General features: G+C 41.3%; 2 protein-coding genes and 1 long non-coding RNA gene across 4 annotated transcripts; 1 reads left to right on the forward strand and 2 right to left on the reverse strand.

The window, feature by feature from the left end:
* Positions 1-1,995: 1,995 nt before the first annotated feature.
* DEGS1 (delta 4-desaturase, sphingolipid 1) lies at positions 1,996-7,672 on the reverse strand. Its single transcript, XM_085054708.1, has 3 exons — positions 7,503-7,672; positions 5,977-6,719; positions 1,996-3,781 (listed from the first exon to the last, which is right to left on the reverse strand). The coding sequence occupies exons 1-3, from the start codon at positions 7,582-7,584 to the stop codon at positions 3,635-3,637; spliced, it is 972 nt and encodes a 323-aa protein (XP_084910834.1). The 5' UTR covers positions 7,585-7,672; the 3' UTR covers positions 1,996-3,634.
* A 202-nt stretch (positions 7,673-7,874) lies between these two features.
* On the forward strand, positions 7,875-11,444 carry LOC146439176 (uncharacterized). Its single transcript, XR_014850693.1, has 2 exons — positions 7,875-7,946; positions 8,193-11,444. It is a non-coding gene; the product is annotated as an uncharacterized LOC146439176 (long non-coding RNA).
* A 766-nt stretch (positions 11,445-12,210) lies between these two features.
* Positions 12,211-25,936, reverse strand: FBXO28 (F-box protein 28). 2 transcript variants are annotated; one of them, XM_085054711.1, is made up of 6 exons: positions 25,406-25,936; positions 19,489-19,598; positions 18,354-18,492; positions 15,777-15,972; positions 14,412-14,519; positions 12,211-13,922 (listed from the first exon to the last, which is right to left on the reverse strand). In XM_085054711.1, the coding sequence occupies exons 1-6, from the start codon at positions 25,616-25,618 to the stop codon at positions 13,528-13,530; spliced, it is 1,161 nt and encodes a 386-aa protein (XP_084910837.1). In that variant the 5' UTR covers positions 25,619-25,936; the 3' UTR covers positions 12,211-13,527. The 2 variants fall into 2 exon arrangements, with proteins under 2 accessions (XP_084910837.1, XP_084910836.1); XM_085054710.1 differs by lacking the exon at positions 14,412-14,519 and having other exon boundaries at positions 25,406-25,660.

The following is a 25,936-nucleotide window of genomic DNA, read 5'->3' on the forward strand; positions in this document are numbered from 1 at the left end:
TGCTAACTTAAGCATGGATGGGGGCAGAGGCAGTGCAGGGGACTGTCAACAGAAAAATGCTGCCTTCATTCTTGGCTCAACAGGAAACTTTTTCCACATCTTTATCCTGACTGAAGTGTTGTAGCCCACTGCAGGCTCGATTGTGAAATAGATTTGCTGGAGAAGAGATAATTGTGTGGAGTTGCAGGTTGCTGTGCTAAAGGCAGATCCACATGATTCAGACACACCTATTTATCAGATTGTTTTCCTAGGACCTTGCAGAGGCAATGTTGGCAGATCCAGAAGTGGCTCCTATGCCTTGCACTGGGCAAGCCAAAACTGCAGAACTTGCTTTGCTGTAAGTCTTTGGAGACTTTCAAATTACAGAAGAGCACAGTTTCCAAAAGCTGTGCCAAACTACTTACACAAGGTTGCTGCTTCAAAGTCACTTTCCTCCTCTTAGTCCAACAGGAGTATGGCAGCCTGCAGTCTGTAGCACTGATGTTATCAGCTGTTGAACCTCATCATTAAATATGGAATGAACAGCTTTAAGCTCCACTCTGGCATGCCACTTCATCTGATCCCAGGAATAAATGCCAGGGAGGCAGAGGTGAGCCACTGACCTCACCATCTAACAGAGTCCACTAACCATAAACATGTCCCAACACCTGGAGACCTTTGTCTTATGTGCTCATCAGCTCATTTAATGACTCCACCAGAGGAATTCTGAGACACACAACTGAAAGTCTGAACTACATTTCAACTGACCTCTGGTTCCAGGGAAGAGGTCCTGCCCTGGATCTGAAAGCATGGAACACCGTAAGCAGACAGATGCACCTTTTTAACACATTCATGTTGGGAAGCAGACAGGTTCAACAGCAAATCAGGAATGCCAGAGGCAAGGGTTGTTCTGAAAGAGGAGCAGACCCACGCCTGTCCTGTGGGAAAACTAATGCCTAGTACAATCAGATTCCAGGATGCATTACTTATTCCACTTAAGCAGCTCCAAATAATTGGGGGCAGGGAGAGCTAAAAAGCCATGCAAGGAAGTTTATTCTGAAAACTGCAGGTTATTCTAAAAGCCCTGAAGGGAATTCAGGGCTCTGCACAATTTTACTGCAGCTAAAATACTTGGATGACAGTTAAAACTCCTGACTAATTTCATATAAGGAGGTGTTTTCCAAAGCCTACAAGCCATGCAGAAGCACCAGAGTTAACTCATTCCATCTGAACAGATTTAGAAAAAAAGAACTGGGTTAATTGTCAGGGTTTGTGATGCTCTTTAGGTTTAATTTGTTCTTCACCTGTTAGTCAAAGCTCCCTCCAACTTTCAGATAAAATGTCTCAAGAATTATACTAACCTGTTTCTGCCAGATATGTTTTAATTGTATTAATGAAAACTATTTAATTCCATAAAACAGTAACTAGATGGTTCATACCTTTTCTTATTTTCCTGTTCAGTACCTCTTGAAGTGAAAGTAATGTATTTATAGATGGAGTTGGAAGGGAAGATCATAGTCAGAACACCTTAATGCAACACGTGCAATTTTAAACAAGAGAGATGGCAAATTCAGCTTAAAAGCAGGAATTCCATGAAGTAGGTAACTAATAAAATATTAACTATAGTAGGTAACTACACTTTTTTTTTACACTGAACTCTGCTCATCTAAAGTATTAATGCAGGATAACTGAATTTCTTAACTTTAACTCTTAGCCATAAAATTTTGTAGACTTTCCATCCTTTATCCAGCTATGATAAATCATCAACACCAAAGATAATTTAAGAAACAAAGGGTGAAATTAATTAAATGGCTTAAAAAGAAAATAATTTCCAATTTCCTAAGCCTTTACAAGTATTTCAACCAAAGTCATTTTTCATCTGAGTAGAGGGGAAAGGCAGTGATTCTTTACACATTATCTATACCACCACTCAATAGAACAGGTCTGGAATCTGCTTTAGAAAGACCAAATTTCTATAAAGCTTAAGTCCTTCAGCATAAGGGGACCAGTCAAAAATTCACCCAATATTACTTTAATCTTTGCTTTTGAATTACATGTAAAAATACTGTTCAAAGTCTATTTTGACATAACACTCTACCCTGAACAACACACTGGCTACCTTGCAGGTTTCTGGCATGATGAAGTCACCTTGTAGGTGGCTGGCAGACTTTCATACCAGTTCTATTGCTTAGCCACAGATAAGGGCCCACACTCAAACAAAACACACATTAAAACAGCACCACAGTCCAGACCAAGTTAAGAGGTACCAAAACATTCTTTTCAGGCACTCACCTTTTCAAAACAAACAAATCCCAACACCCAAAACAAACAACAACCACCCCAAAATGCAGGTGTTGAAGGCATCTAAAATTAAGTTACAGCAGCTATAACTTCCACCTTATTCAGATTAATGAAGAACATTAACCACAGAACCACCATTTGAGATATCAGGGTGATTTGCAGCCTGTTTTGACTGCTTAAAGGCATCATCAATGCATTAGAGGGTAGAAGGCAAATCTACTGTGCTGAGGTATGGAAAGGTTCTTCACTGTCCAGCAAGTCTATCTGTTCTCAATTAAAAATTTCCTAAGCAGGAAATTTGATATCACCACCTTTCACCACATTTTAATATGTAATAAAGACAAGTATTTATGGAGGGTACTGTAGGTTTAGGGGGAAAAAAACAAACAACATTATTTAACAACACCTTTCTGTGTACACAAAAGACTAACCTACCTAATAGGTAGAATTGTCAGTGGTTGTAGCCAGACTTGTTTGCCAGAAGAATATCTATTTCAATCCATTCAGTTTTCCATAAAAGCCAAATTTCCAAATGAGTGTAAATATTTATATTTAAAACCATAGTAACATGCTAATAACTTTTCTTTGAAGATCAGAAAACCCCCATCAGTTATATTAAGTTACCTAAATGCCACCTGCTCACACTACATCCCAAGAGAAGCAGCTCAGGCAGTAGGTGGGACCCTTGGAGTTGGTAATACCCTTGAATTCCCACTTTTTTTTTTTTTTTTACAAAAAAGTCACAGAAGCCATCTTGAAGATACCAGTTTTCATTCTGATAGATTGCTCCTTTAAGGTATTTCCATGTAGAAAAGGTAGAACTTTAAACCAATGCTTTAAATGACACATTACATATTTAAACAAAAGCGGACTTAACATTTCTGTGCAAATTTAGTTCTTCCAACCATCAGTTCGGAAACATTTTCAACAGAATGTTTAAGTTAACAAATCACATTAGTTTAGAATTAACAGCTAAGTATAGCATTTTAAAACAAGCCATCTAAATAGCATGTTGTGGGCAGTATACTACCTTGAGAACTTTTAAAATATTATGAGTCAGACAGACATTTTATATAGATTTAACACCTACCAAAGTAAATTCTGTAACAAAGTGATTTTGCATTATGTATATAACACTGATCCTTAGGCAAACAGAGACACATTAAACCAACGAATCTGAGGACTGTGAGGAATGTTATAGCTGGTAGGAGTCTGCTACAGAATCCCTAAGGATGCATTGCTGTGTTGCTGTACATCTTAATTCAGGACACAGGTGAACAGCTTTAGCAGGAGACCTTTATACCAGCCACTTTAAAGCAAGCAGACATTTCAAAGTTTTTTGGTTGCCAGAAGTTTAATCTTGCTTCACTTCACCCTTTAATTGCCTTTTCATGCGTGAATATGGGCTGATTGTGTCATCCATCACGAAGTCATACAGTACTTTTATCCAAGAGTTATATTGGGGCAGGTTGTCATAGTATTCAGCTGCTATTTTCTTCACCTGAAGGAGAGACACGAGGTTTATTTACTAGTTACATTAACATCAGTTGGGACAACTTTACAACCCTCAATGTGTAAGCCAGAAATGTGTAACAGCACTGAAGGTTTCATTCCAGAAGTTAGATGCTACAGGAAAAGCCACTTGTGCCACAGTGTGAACTTTCCTTGAAGGAAAAAGCAATTCCCTGGTTGTTAAGTAATTTGGTGTGAAACTTTTGGAGCTGGTCGGAACAAACTGCTAACACTCCAAAGTCCATTCACTGTGCTAACCTACAGCATGATGGAGATCACAAAAGCAAGTGGTTTGGTTGTTACTGAAAGTGTGTGACTCAGTTCAGTGCTGACTCAAATATACAAGTAACAGTAAAAAGGATGTTTTAAGTTCTAGGAAGAGATGTTTAACACAGCTATTTTTACATGTAGTTTCAAATCTCAGTACTCAGAAGAAAAACAAACCCAACATTTTATTTCTGAGGAACACTTTGTTTCTGAAGATAGACTTCAAAGAATGAATATAAACTGCTTCTGAAGACTGTTCTCAGTTGCACATGGTGACTAGATCACTATTTAAACTGAGAGCAGCAGGTTCAGTTAGGTGTCCTTACTGCTATTTAGGGCCAACCACTTAAAGCCTTAAACACTTGAACAGAACAAAAAGGATTTTTCCACAAATTCAAAAAGGATTTTCAAAATTCCACAGCTTTAGTCAGGATAATATTAATCTGCATAAGCAGCAAACAAACCTAAGACTGCCAAACCATGCCTGCTTTGAAGGCAAAGCTTGTTTTGACCCATCATCACACCTACAGAATAGTCCACCTAGACAGTGCACTTCTACTCAACAGTAATGATTCTCAGCTCACCACTGCTGAGGAATCAAGTGTTTAGTACTTAGGGATCTCTGGCACACAGCACAGCAGAGTCCAGTCCAATCAAATTAACTACCCTGTTCCAAAAGAAGGCTTTGTTTTCTTATCGGAGCTGTGGATTACAAGTCCTGCAGCAGAACTGGGTATTTACCCTTAGAATTAAATATTTGAAAAAAGTAATGCCCTACTTTATAACCAAAGTACCTGTGCAAGAAGTGAAATGCTGATTCACAGCACAGACCCAGGTACCAAAGGTGAGTTAAAGCAACTTCTGCTATATTTGAAAGATTAAATCTGTGAATAAAAGCAATCAGCTGTCTTTAAAAAAAAAATAAAAAAGAAACACACAAAGCCTCAACAGACCAATTACATTATTTACCTGCCCTGTTAAAAATGTTGGCACAGTTATTTCAGCTGCAGTTCCACAAGTGACAACAGAAATACCAATTAAGTTTAGACTTCACCAGAGGGACAATCTTACACGGTCTCACTATTGCTAAGTGCAAGAACAAAGCTCTAACACCAACACCACAGCTGCTGTAAAATTGCAAATTTAGTGTCTGATGAAAAACTGAAGTTTTAGATGTAGCCCTGAGGCCTGTGTTCCCATGCTCCAATTGGGAAACACGGATGCAGTGAGAATGAAGCTCCTGCCTATAAGAAGCAAAGACTGAAGTGAGGAGAAACTTCATCTCTGCTACTCATGCACACATGACAGGTCTAAGTCCTGGCTTAGAACTCTTAATTCTGCCAATGTACAGCTGCTTCTTACTTAGGGTTCAAAGGCTCTTGCTAGAGGAAACTGAGCTGCTCCAGACTAGAAAAGTTACTAAACATTTGTCAACAGTACAACAAACATTAACAGTACCTCAAATCCTCTCTTTTCCCCCACCAGAGAATGTCCCTGATAGAAAGGACTGAAGGATAAGCACTCATTACAATACTGTCCTTAGCATTTCAAAGGCAGAGATAACAAATGTCCAAAGTTATCTTCAAACTCTTGACTAGATTTTTGCATACTTACAAACAAGAATTCAAAAGACAGGTTGTAATCACAAAAAGCTAAAGTTAGTGCAAAGCGTAAGACATGCGTTCCCTCCCCTCTCCTTTTATGGAAGAGGTTTCAGCAGCAGCATGTTGGAATCTTGTTCAGGACGTCACTTAAAATTATAAATAATTACCTCCTTTATCACTCAGTTTACATTCTGTGATTTTTTTTGTTTAGTTTTTAATCTCCCAACTTTAATTCTTCCATCAGCATTCTAACTTATTTTCATGTTAAAGTAGGCCTTAATTTAAGAAAAAGTAATCTTGGAAGGAAACTTACCAGTGGAAGGCTCTTGCCAGGAATATTGGGGAAGTCATGATGTTCATTGTGATAGCCAACATTAAAAGTGAGCAAATTAAGTGGCCCATAGTAGGAATAGGTCTCATGTCCTTTTAAAAACATGTAATGTTCAGCTATGAAGTGTCCTGAAATTGGGTGCAACCCAAGACCAAGTACTGAACCAGCAAGCATGTAAAAAATAGATTTGACTCCCCATAAATAATATATCACAACATCAAAGGCAAGCTGAGCTAACAAATTGATTATTTCAAGTCGACTAATGGGTTTGGGATTGATGCAGAGAGGTCTAATGGCATAGAAAAAAGGCTGAAGAACAATCCATATGAACTTCCTGAAACGGGTGCAGAAAAACCAGCCTTCAAAGTTGGTAGGAATATCCACATCGATTCCGTCACCGCCTAAATAACGATGGTGATCCATGTGGTATCTCTTGAAGGATATGGAGTAGGGGAGACCAAGAGGGAGGTTGGCAAATATTCCAAACCATCGATTCCACATGGCTTTGCTGTTGCCAAAGGCACTATTGTGGGAGATCTCGTGAATAGCCAGAGTCATGGAGTGGCTAATACAGCTTCCAAAAACATAAGCCCAGAAGACCACCCATTTCCAGTCCAAGTCTTTAACCAGATAGAATGCAGTCAACTGCGCCAGAACCATCAGCACAACCACCCAGATCAGGTTGTAGTCTGGCTTCATCAATGCTTTTATCTCTGGATGTTTAGCTGGATGGGAAAGAATTAAATGAAGAAGAAGTTATTTCAAAGCTCTTCTCACAGCCAACTACCCCAATTAGATTACAGCTTTTCCTTCCCTTTGTCCCAGTTACGAGTTGTCTGCAAAGATAATGAAAACGCATGACCTTTCCACTTCTGATATTTACTGCTGTAATGAATCATTTGGAATCAAGTAATTTTAGCACTTTTACGTTGCTCAGCAACTAGACACGTCCATGGCAAGCTACCAGTACCACCTCCAGCCTGCTCAGGAAGGAAATGGCTCTGAGCCGACAAGGCACCCGTAATTCAGCAGGGCTCAGGGGAGCTCAGCCCCGCTCTCGCCGCTGCACTCGCACCGTTATCCGCCGCCCCTGGCCGCGGTGCCGCGGTGACCTCTGCGCGCAGCGGCCGCAGACATCGCCTTATCGCCCGTGCGGCTGGCAGGGCGCGGGCGGGGAGCGGCCCGGCAACCCGCGCTTCTGTTCCGCCGCTCGGGATGGCAGCCCGGGCCGCCGCCGCCGCCTCGGGGCTCGGGCTCAGCCCCCGCAGGCGGCCCCCCTCCTCCTTCCCCCGCTCCTTCCCTTCCCTTCCCCTCCCCCGCCAGCGCCGCCAAGGCGGCGGCTCCCTGCTCCACGTACGCGGCCCGGCCCCACTCCGGCCGCCCCGCCGGGAGGCTCCAGGGGCCCCGCCGCCCCCCGGCAAGGGCGGCCATCTTGTGGGGTGTCCGTGGGCACCCCCCGCTCCGCCACGCAGCCGGCGGCAAGAAGCGGCAGCACCGCGGCTCCTCACCCAGGATCTCCTTGCGGCGGTCGGCGTGGGGCTGGTCCGTGTACACCCACTCGAAATCCTCTCGAGCCACAGTATTCCCCATGGCGGCAATGCAAAAACCCACTTAGAGCTGCCCGCCCGTCCGCCCGCTGCGGGGAGCCCCCGGCACCGCACTTTATAGCGCGGCGGAGGCGGCTCGGGGCCACGCCCCCCCGCCCCGCCCTTGCTTCCCATTGGCCGCCGCCAGCTGCCACGCGCGCGCCCGCCGCGGGGCGCCCCCTGCCGGCGGGGCGGGGCCTGAGGGGCTGAGGGGAAGGAGGAGCCCCTCAGACGGAGTCCTCAGAGCCCCTCAGACAGAGCCCCTCAGACAGAGCCCCTCAGACAGAGCCCCTCGGAGCCCTCAGAGCCCCTCAGAGTCCCCCAGAGCCGCTCAGAGCCCATCAGAGTCCCCCAGAGCCCCTCAGAGTCCCCCAGAGCCCCTCAGACAGAGCCCTTCAGACAGAGCCCTCAGACAGAGCCCCTCAGAGCCCTCAGAGCCCCTCAGACAGAGCCCCTCAGACAGAGCCCCTCGGAGCCCCCAGAGCCCCTCAGACAGAGCCCCTCAGACAGAGCCCCTCAGACAGAGCCCCTCAGAGCCCTCAGAGCCCCTCAGACAGAGCCCCTCAGACAGAGCCCCTCGGAGCCCTCACTGCCCCTCAGAGTCCCCCAGAGCCCCTCGGAGCCCTCAGAGCGAAGCCGCGGCACGGCCGCGCCAGGAGCGGCGATCATCCCTCCGAAACCCCTGTACCCAGGAGCTGCTGTCCTACTCTGACCCCGCGACTAAAGGTATTTAACTACAACTCCAAACGCCTGTAAGAAAGCCTCTGTTTTCTTCCCTTTTTGTTGTATTTTAACAACGTCCTTGACAAACTTCTGTGTAAGAACTAACCTCCATTTAATGTCTCACTGCATGTATTTGTCACAAAACACTGACTGGGCAGTTCAGTGAGAACAACTACCCTAGGCAGAAGTTAAACTACTAATTGCTTGGAATTTTAGTTGTCCACTCATAATAATCTAAACCAGTAGATCAAAAATCCACTCAAATTAATCTAAATCAACAGTAGTGATAAAAACAATGGATGGTGTTATCACAGAGTAAATTATGCCGTATCTCTTATTGTAGTATTAGTATCTCAAGGTTTATGATTCATCACGTTATTAGTAATAATGAGTACAAAAGATTTATGCCTGCTAGCTGCTGAAATCCCACGTGCAACAGGGCTGTTGGAGGGGAAATTCAATCCCTACTTGAATATGCTTGCAATCTAATGTAGTGGACAAAGCACAGGATCCATAAAGCATAACACTTTTGTGAACAATTTTGTTTGCACGCATTTTAATTCATATTAGGATAGGATTTAGTGAAAAATCCAGCAAGTAGGCGAGACATGGAAAAGTTTATGCTCAGCCTTTCCCTCCTTAGTCACAGAATCTGAATTATGCAGACTGTGAGGACTGGTGCAGCCTAAGAGGCAAAGCAGATGTCTAGATTTCATCAAGGCACTGTGACCTTGCAAGGTTTACTTTTTGGTCAGTGACCATTTCACAATAAACCAGGAAGCTTTGGGGTTGCCAGTGCAGCAGCTGACTGCAGAACTGCCAGGGTCACAAGTGTTTCACTCAGCTGCACTCTAAACACCACGTGTGACGTTTCTGACAGCATTCCCTTCTGGTTGTAGTTCAAATATTAGCACTGCTATCCATCATTGTGCTAAAGACCTCCTCATCCATGGGAAGGATCCTGCCAAAGGAAGGAGTGTGTCAGCTGGTGACAGGAGCATTGCAGACACCATACCAAGAGTTCAGTACACAGAGGCAGGATTACAGCACTGCAGACATACATAGGTTTTGTAAATGGTCACAAGTTTCAGCAGGGCAATTAAACAGAAGATTCCAGGTTTATAAGCAAAAATTCCAGAGCAGTTAAATGAGATTTAAACAACTAAAAAAAAATTAAATAGGAAAGCTTTGGACAATTTAATTGCCCACATGTACTGGACAGCAAAGCATCTTTCCTATTTAATCACTGAGTCTTTCTGTTTTAAGCAGTCTGTGTAACAAATCCAGATTTATTAGGTCTTCAGCAAGCCAACAGTTTTGTATCCAATATTTTCCTTTCCAAAGACAGTGAGATCTAGTACCTAGTGTGTCTTCCGATGGCACAGAGCTAGAACAAAAATCCTGGAATGTTCAGTTACATGTAAACCAAACCCAGCAGTGCATCCTTGTCTAATGGGGAAGGTGAGATCCAGGAAGGACAACTGCAAGAGTGGATAGCACATGGACCAGTGAGCTGGCCCAGGTACAGTGCAAAGTAGCACAGAAATGCAACTGGAGACTATCAGAACAGTTCACAACTAGCAGACATGTTGCTGTAAAATGGTCCAAACTGAATTTACTCATTAATGAAGTAACAATCTATCATTGCAATTTGCTAGTTACCCTCAAAACCATCAGAACACCAAGAAATCATGCAATCCTCTCCTGTGCTGAGACACATTCAACTATATCCTACATCATCCTGTTTTCAAGAGGCTTTTGATGTTGAAAATTCCTTTGGCAATCTTAGTGCTCCCCACAACTCTCTGCTAGAAGATCTGAGTAAGAGCAACCAAATTTCTGTTCAATTCTGTCTTACCTTTTACATTAAGAAATTACACACAGGCATCCTTTGTGGCATTAATGAATTCAGTGATTAATGTCCAATGCTGAGTATCAGGAAAAGAGGAAGTTCCATTTGTTTCCATCTGTTCTTTAATCTGTGAAATTTATCTTGTTAAGTAGTTAGACTTTATTCTTTCAGCATTTCCACCTATTACATCCATTAGCCCAGGTCTGGAGGGTAGTTACATAGAAGCTGGTCAATTTGGGAAGCAAAACCTGGTTACAAACAGCTTTTACCTCAAAAAAGTACCACTATGGTATCTCTTGATCTCATTTTCACCATGTTCACTAGGTATACAAATTTGTAAAAAAAATTCCCAACCTTACTATGAAACAAAAAGCAGTTTCCAAGCAAGCTGCTATTTTTAGAAAAGCAGTAAAGCAGGCCTCAGTAGTTTTAAATTATTTTAAGAAACTAAATATAAGACACTTAAAATTGTTTTCTCTGTCAGCTCTGACCTTTCTTTCCATTTCAGCCCTTCACACAAGGACTAAAACTGAACAGTGGCTGCAAATAAATCACTTTTTCATGTGACTTTGTAAACTGCATCTCAGTCTCACTGATTTGAGGCTCCCCCTTGAACAGACTGTGCAATCAGTAATCACTACCAACTACTTCTCGAGGCTGCTACACCAACTCACAGAAATGTGCACAGACATTTAGATTGAAAAGAGATTTAGTTTTACTTCAGGTGATTCATCAGCTTGTTCATATATTGCAAAATGCATCCTTTTTATTTAACAAAGGACAATATAGTGTCAGAAACTAGAGTTCCAGCTATTTTGTCCAACTGATTACTTCATTCTGTTTTCTCCATGTGTATATTTCTCTGGTGTATATTCCAGCCTGAGAGGCATCTGATGTCTCCCTCCCTGGGATGTGAAACAGGAAACACTGGTGTACCTTTGTTGTGGAATTTCTCAGAGCTGCCTTGTAACCATCCCCTCTACCCCTTCAGTTTCATGGGCCTCGTTCCATTTTACTGTTAGCACACGGAGGATCAGGATGCACCTGCAATCCTGGAGCATGTGATACTTCCTTGAGCTGAAGGTTCCAAGTTGGCACTGTTCACAGAGAACATTTCCCATAACAATAGGTTGTTGTTTTCCAGCTCAGTTTACGCACAGCCAGAGATTCCCCAACACACACAGAAATGCTACTCTTGAGTAACCTGAAACTATTTGTATACTGGGAAGGGGAGAAGGGGGAAATCGTTTGCATATTCTAGAAATTAATAAAGAAACTGAAGTGAGAAATATTCAGAGATGTATGAATAAACCTTTTCAGTAAATACAATTCACAGGTTTATACTTGTTTGGAAGTATGTAACCATAAGTAGCTGGTAATTAGTCCATAACAGGAATTTTTTATCACAAATAACCATTAAATGAATTTGTATCACACAGTAATTCTAGCTATCACGCTAAGCCTTTGATTCAAAATTGTTTTTTTAAAAGATAAAGTATATGCCATTATTTTTATTCTGAATAGCAGGAATCTATCTCCAAGATATACTTAGCTGTAAAAAAACATTCTGAGCTGAAGAAAACCAGTACAAGCAAATGCTCCTTTAACAGTTTAAGTCTTGTTTTAGGCAGCCTTTTATCATTTCCTTGATGCTTAAGAATTTTTTTTTTTTTGAGAATACTCAAACTACTCAAGAAGTTTATTTGAAAACTAAATGTCTGTCAAGTATTAGGCATTTGCAATGTTACTTCTGGTATAAGCTACTATGTTTTAGAAGTAAAAATTGTCGCTGAAGCTTCAGGAAAAATGTCTGTTTTCCACAATTAGATAATATCTGAGCATTTCTGAAATTTGGTTGGTGCTTTAAATATAGCCACTAGGTTATGCTGACAGCCATACAAAATGGACTTGCACTTTAACCCACAGTAGTAATACCAAGATTGTGAACAGCTACAAATGCAGCATTTGCATTTTCAGTGCCATACCAAGTTGAATTCAGAACTACCTAAAGACAAAGCAACAGCTGGTTAAAAAAAGAAAACATAAGTCAAATGATAAAGCTACATAGTTTAGTACATTAAAACAAAACCAAGGACAATGGTATTTGTATAAGATTCCAAAAATATACAGATGGGGGTGGAATAATCACTGTACATAACTCTGAGGTGGTTAAAGTGACCAGAGAGACTGAACAGTGCAAGACATGCTTTTCCAGTTATAAGCTCAAAACAGAAGTGCAAAAGAAATTAAAGCTTTGTCTGAAGTGATTCACCTTTTAGGATAAGGAAAGCATAAAATATTGTCATCAGTGTTACAGAGAAATTTCTACCCCAACACAGACACACAAAATAGTTTAAGTTTTTCCATAATACAGCATTTCACTCAAACAATGTCCCCCAAGCTTGGTGACTTCAGGGACCATTTGTAGGTGTTCGATGTTGGCCTGTGACCCAAGTGATGCACAGGCAGCCTCTCAATTCTCCAGCTTTGGCTAACAATAAATCCCTGCCTTCCAGGCAGGACAAGTGGCAGACACACAGCCCGGGTACAAACGCTCCTGCCACTCGCCTCCCAAGATCACCTCGCTAAGGATGCAGTTGTGCTGAAAGCAGAGGCTAAGGTATGGCTGAGGAACAAAGGAATTGCTTGACACATCTCTGTGCTCTCTCCCAGAGTTTGGAACAGTTTCAGGCAAGTGCTTTTGGCAGGCTGACTAAGCTGTACATGCATCTATCCATGCAAATGTAGAATATGGCTCCCAAGACCTAGGACCAGGGTGTGTGCATGTGAAGACTGGATAGAAGGCCCTTCCTTGTAAGTTTACAAAAATATATAGCCAATACTGTAGCTTAAGAAGTCAGTTTTACTCGTTACAGAGAACTCCAAAAAGTATTAACTACTTTTCAGACATTCCAGACAAGGTCACTTGTAACAAAAAAGGTCAAGTTCTCAAAACCAAGATTTTAAAAGTGGATCTTTCCTTCAAGTGAACAGGACATCTGTTTTTACGCTTAACCATTTAGTCAGTTAAGACAATTTATTTAAGATTTCATGTGAACATATGCATAAACACAAATAAGTTTACTTTAAACACATCTGCACGGAAAAAAAGGTTAACCCTTCAAAACATAACAGAGCAGGTCTGGTTAGTATGTAGCTATTGCAAATCTTAAAGATTCTGTGCATTAGGCCCACCCATATAGAAAGCAGGGGAAAAGTCAATGAAAGAAAATTACTGTTCAAGTCTAAGTGGTGTTTTGAAGAGCCAGCAGCCTAAGTGACACCATGAAGCTGGTCACAGTGTCCAAACAAGCAGACCTGCTTGGGCTACTAGAGCAGTGTATCCTCCTGAAGGCGCCATTTCCTCCCGAGTTATTTTCTGTTCCGAAGGCGTTTAGATTTCCTAGGACAGTCTGTGGAATCCACCGCCTTCCTCCGTTTTCTGGGAGATTGTTCATTTGAGCCCGAACCTGAAGAATTTCCTACTGTGCTCTCCATCACCTCTCGCAGCTTGCGCTCCAGCTCAGCCAAGCGGGCGTTCTGTTCACCAATGATTTGGGTTTGCTCAAGCAGTTTCTGGTCTTGATCCTGGAGCTGTTTCTGCTGCTCCTGCACTTTGACGCGCAGCTCCGAGATCTCCCGCTTTAGCGCCGTCAGCCCCGTGCCGTTGGCTTTCACTTGCTGCTGCAGTTTGGTGACTTCCTGCCTGGAAGGGCTCTGCTTGGAGAACAGCTGCATGGTTGTCAGTGCTGCAGAAGGCCCTGGAACTTCAGAGAGAACTGGGATTAATCCTCTGCAACTTACAGGTAGAAATGGTGTCCCAGTGTTTGTATTTTGCTTATCCCTACTCCCCACACAAACACCCACTGCAAGTTATGTGAACAGGTAAACAGATTTACAGTCACTTAAGCATCTAAAAAAACCCGTGGTAATCTCAGAGCACAACCAGTTTAATTTAAAATACTTACAGATTTTCAGTAGTCTGGAAAAAAGTTAATAATACATTTCCTGTATATAAGCTCCCCCCTTTTGCTGTATCAAAAATTGCATAGAGATACTGTGTTGTCATCTAGACTTAGTGTCACAGATGTTGACAAAACCCCACAAAACATCTATAAATTACTTAATATGGAATAATTAAGACTGAATAAATATCTTTCATTAGACCAGCAAAATTCTGGTGTCTTAGTTGCAGACAGCTAAAGTTCTAAAATTTTGTAGTTTGGAACTTAACAAGATATTTCAGTATAACTTACATTTTAGAAGAAAGGAATTTATTTTCCATGCTTCTTTAGAATCACTCTTCCTAAGCACTAAAACCATACTGGAATCTGAGCTTGGAACTGTTGAGTCTAATAAAGTTCCTGCAAATCAAGGAGACTAACAGCTACTGTATAATTTCTTTCACTTTTTCTGCCATAAAAGATATCTATCACTTTTGCTGTCATTATACTCTTCTAGCAATGCTGTGCAAGTAAAGTGCAACTTTAAGTGCTCTACAGACAGAAGAGTCTGGAACAGTCATCCACTTTTCCTCCGTTTTGTCCATTAGGATGCCAGCACAGCAACCATTATGTGACACTAAGGGGCTGCTATTGGAGAGGTTATGCCCTTCTCTCAACAAGAGAGAAGTATTTTATGCACCACAAAGCTTTGGCCTTGAAAAGCTGATGCATCAGCTGTGGGTTTGGGCAATACTTCCTCAACTGAGAGACTCAGTATACATTAACACCTATAATTTAAAAAAAATAAACCCATATATACATAAAAAATAAAAGTATGTAATTAAAAAAAATGAAAGTATAATTTACAGGATATAATTAAAGGTGGTATACACACTTACGGCTAAAAGGATGGACAGGACAAGAAACAAAAGCATCTGCACTTAGGCCTATTGTTTTTGCTTAAGATGTCTCTTTTTTTCCAATTTGTACTAAGTTATACTTCTAGTGAGTTAAATTTCACAGTTCCTAAAGTGTCAACATGTCCTGTATAAGGAAAACTCTACCATTCTACCAATCTTTTGCCTTTTACCATTAGGACAACTTCAGCCATAAGGCAACTACCTCAGAGTTTGGTTCACTAAAGTTCTGGAAAGTCTGACAGAGTATAAGAAGGACAAGTTTAATTGTGTATTAATAAACTGTTATTTTAATTGCCTTTTCACTATTACCTGTAACTTTTTTGCTTGTTAGAGCATAAAACAGTACCTCCAGTAAAGTAAAAATGCCCATTCTAGCCCTCTGTGTACTACTACAGCTTAGGGAAATTAATTTGCTGCTTGTCCTAAAAATAAAAGGCATCGAGTTGTCATCTCATGAGCCAAATTTCAACCAAATGCAATGATAAAGTCTCATTCATTGGTGGCACAAAAGCATTTGTTTCACGAATACACACTATGCATAATTCTAACATACATTCAAGTGACTGTTCTTTTGGCAGTACAAAGGCTCCTTAAATTTCAAAGCAAATGAATTTCAGTTAGCATTCTTAAGAAACAAGTATCATCAATATTTATGTAATAAAGCTCCCATGTAAGGAAGGGAGCTTTAAAAACATACAGTGTTGTGATGTTTTACAGAAAAACTAAATAAAACTTAATTATACGTTGGAATTAATACCTGGGGCAGTTCCTATTAGACGTCCCGATACATCTGACCCAGGCATCTTTCTTTTCAGTATTGGAACAATCTTCTCATCAAAATATTCCATAGCCATGGAGGAAATGTCCCTTAGTTCTTGAAGAACTTCATGAGCTCTCTGAGGAGCTCTTGTAGAGTTTACATATCTTAGCACTCGATAAATTTCATCTATTACCTAAAACATTTAAGAAGAATTAGGATTTTCTGATAAAGGCAAGATTATTTCAGTTCGTTCTAGGAATCCTGGCATATTCAGGGGCTTTTACCACATAACAGTTGCACACTACTGCATGTTTTAATTCCAGATCAGCTTTTAGAACTGCTGCTTATGATATATCAGGGAAGCTATTAATTTAATCTATCACAACAGCTCTCTTCAAAGTCATGAAATAATGCTCATTGTGTGAAATTTAAAGTATAGCCATAGCTGACTTACAAGTTACATAATCTATACTCAGCAGAGCATGATCATTTACTGCAAGAGAACCTGAAGCAAGAAGCCCCAAAGCACAGCAGTCACTAGCCCTGCCAGTTATGAAACACATAATTGGAGTTGCAAGAATTAGCATTATGTCAGCCTGAAGAGCTGTAAATATTTACTCGAGTCCACTTCAATACACACAAAATATTGCAAATTCAGATTAAGTCCAAAATATATTCATTTACAAAACATCAATCCACTACTGACAGAGAACAAAACTGTCTTGACAAGTCTGGGAAACAAGCCCTTTGCTTGGGAGATACAGAGAGATGAAGGGCATCTCATTAATTTATCAATTACAGTCTGAGGCAGGTCAAGATAGGAGTGCTGGTCTCTTGGACAAAGCTCCACAGCTATTTTGCACGGGATTAAGAATGTTTGGAGAATTTCCTGAAGAACACAGATAATAAGGACCTTGAATCATAGATAATTCAGTTGCACCTTTTGTTCTTATAAAGGAAACTTAGCTAAAAGGTTGAAAAAGGTAGACAAGACCCAAGTTTCTCATCAAGCAACAAACTTAACAAAAGACTTCTCTAATTTATATCCTGTTAGCAACATCCTCAATATAAAACCTTGCTGCAGTGCTCAGCCATCACACAGAATGCTGAACCTCAAATCAGGATTTGCATATTCTAACACAAATTCACTTCCTGGCAGTTCTTTGGTGAAATTTCCTGAGGGAAGCAAAGCAGGTGGGAGGGAAACCACAGACTGTAAGTGAACACTAAATCTTGAATCTGATTGACAAAAATATTAATCCTGGGTGAACTGGTAACTGTGTTGAGAGAGCAGCAGTGCTAGCAAACTCGGACACTAATAAATAATTTTTAAAAAAACCAAACAAACCACACACTTTTTAGCAGTTGTATCAAAAAAAAAAAAAAATCAAGGTCCTTACAAGTTGCTGCCCACAAGGAAAATGGCTGGCAAGCTCACCTGCCCAACTCCTGCACACCCCAGGTCTAGGGTGAGTAGTGCCTTTCCCTCTACTCTTCAAAATAGTAGGGCAACATTTCTTTAAAGTATTCCATTTACCATGTAAGTATCAGGGACTTGAGTTCATTTGACTTTGTTAATTTTTTAAAAATACATGGTATATAAAAAATATAATGTAAAATCAAATAAGAATATAAATATCAAGTCAACCGGAGTGTACAGAAATAGTTACTTCTTCAAGATAAGAATACATTCCATGCCCACAGCTTATCCTACCACTGCATGCACAAATGCCTGCATGCTTCCCCAGAACCCAACAGATAACTTTTCCATTCATCCCACTGCAATTCAGTTCTCTGCCCACAAGTAAGTAACACCAACATATCTGAACCTTACATGGAAAGATCAATGAATAGAGCATTAGGATAATGTTCACTGATCTCATTTAATCCCTGAACTCTACCAGTCTTCCTCTGAGCACGATTTTATCAATTCCCCTGTGCACTGGTGATTTCACAGCTTATAAAACATTGCTATCTCCAATGTACATCTTGCTTCCATAATTTATATTTAATGCTGCACTAGTATTCTAAAACACCAGAATTGTTCATTAATGCTCACACTTAACACTCTTTACATTTAAAACTAATTCCACCTACTGTACAAAAATACACCATCCACTGTAATACTGAACAGTGTTGTGACATACTAAATGTCTTAATTAATCTGAAGTATTCAAACCCTTAAGAAAGGTGCCTAAAATCTTCTTGACTGACAGAATGCTTAGTGTTACATGTAAATTACTACATCTTCAGATGGCCTGGATCACATGTTTTTTTCTAAAAGGTTGTAGAGGATGTGTATACCACAAATCAAATGTCAGAATCAAGAGAGAATCTAAGGGCAAATATAAATCAAATTTAAAATCATTAATATTTAAATATAGTCTGCTTTATTCCTTTCAGACTGCCTGGTAAAATAGTATTGGCTTGTAGGTTTGTTTGCAAGTTTCTGAAACACAATTTATATATACACACACACAATATGTCAATTTGCCCAAGCTGTGCCAGGTTAAGTTACACGATCCTGTTTTTTAAACACAAATACATATTCACATAATATAGTCTACATTTTACCTTTCCAGGTATGAAGCAACAGAGATTGGAGTCCACATACTTCATGAAAGTCATATTTAAGAGAGAGAGTCTCGTTTCCACAGCAGCAAGGATGTCTGCATGACGAGCTAATGAATGGTTTCTCCTTTCTGACTCCCGTCTGGAAAACAGACCACAAGGTGACACTGACTTGATAAGCAGTCAAAAAATCAAACTGTAACATTTGTTAAGTTAATTTCACCCTTAAAACCCTGCAGCTACTAACATTTGTCTTCATGGAAATAAAAGATACAGATTAAGACCCAGCTAATAACAGCATACTACACTTTCTTAGACAAAATTTGTTTTCCAAAAATTACTTTACCTTATGTGATTTACCAGATTTATTTACATAAATTCTGAATGTAATTTAGGACTATTTAAGAACAAGGTTTCAGTACTAACTAGCAGTAGACACTAAGTGTGAATATTTTTATTCCACCCCATTCATATGGTCAGCACTTCAATACAATTGAAATAATAGATGTAATATATTAGTAGTGCTTGCTGTGAAGTTTAGGTTGAGATATAAATGCTTTTTGACAAAGGATCTCTGTGCTAAGTATCATTTGGTTTCTACTCTCTGACTGGGAAATCTGATAGGACGCAGCAGCAGCTGCACTTATTCACTGGAAAGAGGAAGAAAGACATTGCTTCAGTGAGAAACCAGTTCCCAGTAATGCTCACATGTCAAATCCCTCTTCCTTGTTCCCATTTAATCCTTGTCAGTGAAAAACCTTGCCCTTTTTTTTCAAGCAGACTCTTTGATAAATCATCAGTGAAGGCAGTTGGTCTTGAAAAGGAATGGCATTTATTCATTCCCAGGAATCCTTGCTTGATTTGTCAGAAGAGTTGAGTAAAACAGAACCCAGTCTTCTCAGAAATACCAGAGACACTTTCCTGTTTGAAATACCAGACACACTTTCCACACCATTATTCTGTAATTAAATCTTAGGTTCAAGGTGCTTTTAGGGAAAAAAAAAAAAAATAAAGGCAAATGTGACTCAAATTTTCAAGACTCATAAGTGGAATTAGCCAGAAAGAAATTCCTTTTCAATAATCTGCTTACATGAATCTAATACAATTAAATTTAATTACAGTTTTAACTGGTACATACCTTGGAAGTTGAGCTTTAACTTGCTTTTGACACAAGTTGTGGTATCTTTCCACTTTCAGAAATCCCTGATTTAACATTCTCTGGCAAACCAAGTCCATTCGCTTACAAACCTGTATTTAAGTAAAAAGAAATCTTAAGACTCAATTAAGGCCACAAGTCACTTTAACAATTATTTTATCTTTACTTGCCAGATATCAAAAGATTCTCTTACTGTTTACTGTTTTTTGCTCTGTTTCAACAAGCAAAAACTGCAGTTGAGATTAAGGCATCCCCATCTCCACCAAAGATCATGATACTCCAAAAAGGAGCAGCTGTGTTCCATACAGTTCACAAATAAATCCATTGATTTTGTCTAACAAGAGACAGTAGGCTGAATGCCACCCATTAGAAACAGATACAATTTCCTCTGATTTTAATGGAAGTTGCTTGGCTTTTAGCATGGCCGCCAGGGTGATTCTGGTAGATCAAGTTAATATTTTGTAGTTTCAAAAAAGAAACTTTTAAAGACAAGAAATAATGGTGGTTTTCTTCCACTGTTTAAGGCTTGTGTTTTTGAAGTCAACCACAATTAAATTTAAAAACACATGCAAAACATTGCACATGGAACAAGATTCTGCTTTTAGTATAAAAAAGTCTCTTCTCATCTGTTTAAAAGATTCCTTTATTTGCCATTTTGGACACCAACAGTCTCAGGGGTTTTTCTGCCCCACAGATTTAGGGAGAAGAGACATTAACAGCTGCAGAAGATATAATAAACTGATAAAGTTAAACTTTCACAAAGTTACTAGTTACAGGACAAAGACAACTCGTACAAAAGTTTAAAGCAATTGCTATTCAGTTCTGAAGATGAAAGAGCTTAGTGAACTAACTGTTATTCGGAATTGTTTGGGTTTTGTTGGGTTTTTAAGGTACTAAATTGCACAACCCCCACTGTGACCCCACTTTCCAATGAATTAGCTTTTTTCTTTTTTAAAATAAACACTCCTTTCCTCCATACACTACTCATTTCATAACTTTTAGTCCATGTAAGTTTATACCTTGAGGCAGAAAGTTCTCACTTCTCCCAGAGAAGCCTGCAATTAATTACTTTGTGTAATGCCTTCTATATAAACAGAAAGAAATTCTGCTTTGTGAGGCTCCCTCTAGTCACAGCTGGTTTAACTTCTGTGAGAACTGACCATTTTCAGACAGGTCTCTATGAACAGACCATTAAGCAGTGACTGTGGATCTGTCTGTGCTCCTTGGTATCAGATCTTTCTGGTTAAAAAAGAAGGATCAGACAGGCAAACTGCAGAGGAAGGGTTTTAGCACACTCTGCCCCACATTCAGTGATACAGTTAAATCATCTCCTGTGTATAAGGAAAACTGCTTCCTACAGGAAAGAGGAAACCCTTCTTTTTTCCCTGAGCTCGCAGCTGTACGAAGCACTCACAGATTCAAATAGTTTTTGAGTTCAACGCTTTACAGCTTTCTCGCAGCTCTTCAGTACCAACCCCCTGAAGTAGGAACTGGTACCTCCACAGGGGCTACGTCAGCTCTGCAGTTTCTGGGCACAAGAGCAAAACAACCTCCAGCCATGCTCACTCAGTTCCACGCTCAGAGGCGGCAGAGGGTTTTAACCTCGCGCACAGTGACATCTGGTGGCAGAGAGGCTCTCCCAGGGAGCTGCGGCCCAGCACAGCCGCAATGGGCAACACGAACTGCACCGGGGTTTTTAATCTCACTCCTTTGCTTACCCTACACAGCGTGAAGAATTATTTGCTCCAGTTTCCTGACATTACCCATATTTATGCCAATAATCAGTCCAGAACCCAAACACTGGTACCAGCAGAAATCGAAAGGGTTTGTTTGCAACTTATTTTACCTATCATCTCTTAATTCTCAGCTGGTTCACCATGTAAACCATTTGGCACCTCTATTTTTAGGAACAATATACCTCTTCTAGTCTGCACAGTCAGTCATATGCACTTTTCATTACACTTTTAGGTGGCCATATCAACCCAAGACAGTCTGTTATTAGCTATTCAGCAGATCATAAGTTGAATTTTCTGATTTGCAATTTTGGTGAATATTTTCTTACTCTACTCACAGAGCTGAAGGAAACTGTTTCCTCAAAGGTCAAGTCCAACCAGACCCTGTGTTCAAATTTCAGGGTTAGAAAGGTATTCCAAGTCTATGTGTGAAGCAGGAAGAGAGGCTGCTTCTTCATGTGCTGACTTTGATGTGATAACAGCTTTCTATGACCCTATGAACTAATTTTCCACTTCATTTGTAAACAAACTAAACACAATCTACTAGCTTCAGTTTCCTCAAGCATGTCTTATTTCTTCCAAGCTTCACTACCTGCTAACCAACTCCAAAACAGATATAAAATATCCTAGAGTATTTAGATTGCTCTTTTTCTTAGAGGGTACACAGACACCATGTTCCATAAAATGCCTTTCTAGGGTAAAGTAAGTGACAAAATGTTTATAACTTCATCAAGAAACTTTAAAATAGAAATGCCTGTAAATACCGACTTACTGAAACTGGGAATATTAAAGCCATGCTGTGCAAAGGCTATCAGTCCTTACTTGTGCTGTGCAGAAAATAAGCACAAGTTTGCTGCAGAATCTAAGTCAATTCTGTCGTGTGTCAGAATGCAAGATAACCTTCTCAGAGCGTTCATGGAAGGAGATTGTGGATTGTGAGATTTTAATCATGCTTGCTGCAGTGATAGCCTGAATGGAAGTGCCTTTCCAAGCTCAGACATGTGACTGAGATTGAAACTGGAATATAAGAATTTCATTCTTATTCCACTGAGGTACAAATTTCAAAGGTTCTGTAAGTGACTAAAAATATCTCAGTAAAAGGAGCCTTCAAAAGCTGGAAGATAGTGAGCTTCCCTGTCAGCATGCACAGTAGGCTTGTCCAGAGCATTCCAGCTTCAGACACAGGGATCTTTAGGGTTTTCTGTGTTTGTCTCATGGTGACCATCAGAGGAAGTAGATGAAGTAAATACTCAAAAGGGCTGAAAGCAAAATGCTGCTGCTTTTCCTCCCATTCACTTTGTCTGAACAAAAGTTTGAGAGCACAAGATTTCCCTCATTTCAGACATAACTGCATTGTGAATATCTATTGTTTAGTCTCTGTTCCTTAGATCTACCTCACTGTTTAACCAGTAGGTGCTTCATTTATGCTTTCACACGCAGTAACCCCAGGAACAGCATAAACCATTATGGTCAGGAAAGCAAGTGCTTTTTGCACAATGAGGGGCCCATGGTCTTGCCTTGCCTGATGGCAATCATCACAAGCAGGAAATGTTCTTTACCTCATCCTTTGGTGACAGAAAAAGACTTCTGGATCTCATGCCTGAGATTATGCTCCTCATTATTCTCTATATAAACAATGCATGTTTCTATCTCCATTTCAATCTGAAAACATTCTATATCCTCCCACCCAGCCAATTCTTTAGTTTGTTGTGTTGTATACACTGTAGATCCAAACGCAGTTCAACTCAAAGATTTTTTTTTTTTAAATGGATCACTGATCTAAGGTGATCCAAAACAAAAAGCAGATTAGGACATCCATTCCTTCCATGCTGGGATCCAGAGAATGCATCAAAATGATTGGTTTAGGGAGTCCACCTTTTTTGTCTAAACATGTATGATCAAACTTTGTTTAGGTCAATTCATGTCCTGGATCTTCCTCCCTTCCTCAAGATGCTTTATCCCACGGAATGCCATGTTCTGAGGGGTACGGGGGCTGCTTTTGGGCATGTTTCTAATATGCATGAGACCTGAGCTATTTAATACCTGTCATTCAATTAACATGGTCCTGCAATGTATCTTTATCAGAATACTACTTACAAGATACACTCATTCATCTTTGATAAGCAGCTCAGTTCACACAGAAAACAAAAATTTACTGTTTGTGCCAGGCAGATCTTAGAGCAGGAATATACAGGTTTTTCCAAAGGCTACTCACCACCTTTAAAAATCCCAAAGTAATGAAATTTCATTATGAGTTTATGCCTAAGCAGTTATTTTTAAGGGCGACCTTAATTCTCTGTCAACAGCACCTGGAGCTATGAAGAACATTCAGTGTCTGCCTCTCAGTGAACTGCCAAAAGAACACCTTCAGCTCTGAACAGCCACCTGAAAGACCCAGCTGATCAAGCTTACAGGGTCAAACCAGAAGGGCTTTGATTCTTTACATTACTGCTGGTTAACAAAAGGCTACTTTCTTCTCAGAAGAATGCTCATGATGCCTTCTGATGTGCTTAAGGGAATGGTTAGGAATTTGACAGAGATTAATTTTCTTGGCTGTCACTGACTCAAAAACGAAAAATAGGGAAAGACCAACTGAATAGTTTCCTTCATTTTATGCCCAGTATTGTTCTGTATATGTTTCAAAGTTGGTATTTATCCAGTTTGGTTTCACATATTTCTGAAACTTCTGAAAGGGCCAGTCCTCTTCTGGAAAAATGAACTTGGAGGTGCTACTTAAGAGAGCTTGAAAGTGTTACATTTTACTTCCTAAGTACCAGGGGAGTTAAACAGCTGGTTTAGTCCTGAAATCATCACCTTTCCTACTCTCACCTTCACTGCCAACACAGCATTGCACAGACTTAGTGCTAGAGAAAGAAAAAGCTTTCTATTGACTGCTGAGAGCTCCCACAGCTCATTCATAAGATGCAATGGGAAAGGTGCAGGCAAGGGCTGTGTCTGGCATTGCAATTCCAACCATGAACTGTGGCATATCCAAGCACTGTGTGATGTACTTCCCTTTGGTCAAACTGCAGGTACCACTGTGATCTTGGGGATGTCCTGTGCAGGGCCAGGAGATGGATTTCCATGATCCTTGTGGCTTCCTTCTAACTCAGGCTATTCTATGGTTCTCAAAGCACTACATCTCTTTTAGAGATCCACTATCTACTCTCACAGAACAAGCTAAATTTTTCAGGGGACTGACAGCACACTCTAGAAATATTTAGGAACTGGTGTGCTTGATGCAGTATAAATAAGAACAGATTTTCTGCTTGAAGAGCTCTCAGTTTAAAGTTACAGTCAGGATGCAACACTTCAGGGTGCTGATCCAGGACACAAGCAGTCCAATTTTCTGCAGAAACATGCTCGTAATATTATCCAGTTTAGGCTAATCGAGTTCTTAAAATAGGAATGGTACAGTACACGCACGTTTTGTGAGTTACATAAGCTGTGCATTAATTCCCTCACTATTATTCCTTTTACAACCTCATAAGAGATTTAGTAAGACAGCAGCTTATCATAATATGACATGGTTTACATCAGGCTCCTTATGCAGGCAGTTAAATATTGATATACATTAATCTCCTCGCTGACACCTGCGGGGTTTTTTGGCATTATCAAGTTCAGAGGTGTAGATACTATACGTTATTACTTCTACCACTAAGACTGGAAGAAGCAGGCAGTCTATTTTTTTTTTTTTTTTACATCTTCTTTTTTGACCCACATTTCTAGATAGGGTAGGGTTCTTGGAGCAGCAGGCTCACCACCTCCTACACTTGTAGGCTTAAGCTCTATAAGTAAAAATAAACACACATATGAGACACAATAGACTACCCACCCCAACCAGTCACTAGGAGAAATGAGCCTTCAGCAGCCCGGTGCTTTCTCGGAGCGCGAAGGGAAGGAAAGAAATAAGAGACGGCAAAAGGAGCTTTAGGAATGTGTGTATGGAAGCGCACGCCGACAGCGGAGAAGGGATAAAGCCCCATCCCACCCCACCCCACCTCATCCAGCCCCTTCCCCGGCGAGCGCAGCAGCCCGGCGGGGGGCGGCCAGGGCCGCCGACAGCCGCAGCCGCCCCGGGCCGGGCGGGCTGAGCCCGGCGGGCTGACCCCGCTCCCGGCCGCAGCGGAGCCCGCGCCCCGCCGCCTCCCCTCCGCGGCCCCTACCAGGCGCAGCTGGCTCGTCTCATCGTAGGACAGGAAGCTGAGGATGCTCTCGATGGCCACGATGGGCAGCCCCATGAGCGTGTTGCTCTGAGGCGGCGGCTCCATGGGCGCCAGCGGCTCGGCGGCCTCCGGCAGCGGGGCCGGGGAGAGCCGCGCCGAGCCCGGGGCGCCGCCTTCGCCCTCCGACACGAGCCGCTCCTCCGGCGCCGCCATCTTGGAGCCCGTCCTTCCTCCGCGGGGGGACCGTGCCGCCTCTCTGTGACGCCTCTTCCGCAGCCGTCACGGGCGGCCCCGCCCCGCCATTCCCGCAGGGAATCGGAGAATTGGAACCTCGGGGGCTGGGGCTGCGCCCCCGGGACTTGGGCTGCCACTCCTGCTCGGGAGCCCATTCTCGGCCGGGTGCCAGGCTCTTGGCGGTGGTGCCCAGAGACTGGACGAGGAGAAAGGGCCATAAACTAAAACACGACAAGTTCCCCAATGTGAGGGAGAATTTTTTAAGCTGAGGGTGGCAGAGCACTGGAACGCGCTGCC

The sequence above is a fragment of the Lichenostomus cassidix genome, chromosome 3, assembly GCF_008360975.1.
Source record: "Lichenostomus cassidix isolate B80296 chromosome 3, HeHo_3.0, whole genome shotgun sequence".
In the NCBI taxonomy this organism is placed as follows: Eukaryota; Metazoa; Chordata; class Aves; order Passeriformes; family Meliphagidae; genus Lichenostomus; species Lichenostomus cassidix.

Bases quoted from the DNA above. Each gene is read 5' to 3' on its own strand.
- FBXO28 (XM_085054711.1), bottom strand. From the start codon at position 25,618: ATGGCGGCGCCGGAGGAGCGGCTCGTGTCGGAGGGCGAAGGCGGCGCC. The intron at 18,493-19,488 runs GTATGTACCAGT...TCTGTTTTCCAG, and splicing joins GTTAAAGCTCAACTTCCAAG to ACGGGAGTCAGAAAGGAGAA. The intron at 15,973-18,353 runs GTAAAATGTAGA...TAAATGTTTTAG, and splicing joins GTTGCTTCATACCTGGAAAG to GTAATAGATGAAATTTATCG.
- DEGS1 (XM_085054708.1), bottom strand. From the start codon at position 7,584: ATGGGGAATACTGTGGCTCGAGAGGATTTCGAGTGGGTGTACACGGAC. The intron at 6,720-7,502 runs GTGAGGAGCCGC...TTTCCCATCCAG, and splicing joins CCGCCGCAAGGAGATCCTGG to CTAAACATCCAGAGATAAAA. The intron at 3,782-5,976 runs GTAAGTTTCCTT...TCTCTCCTTCAG, and splicing joins CTGGCAAGAGCCTTCCACTG to GTGAAGAAAATAGCAGCTGA.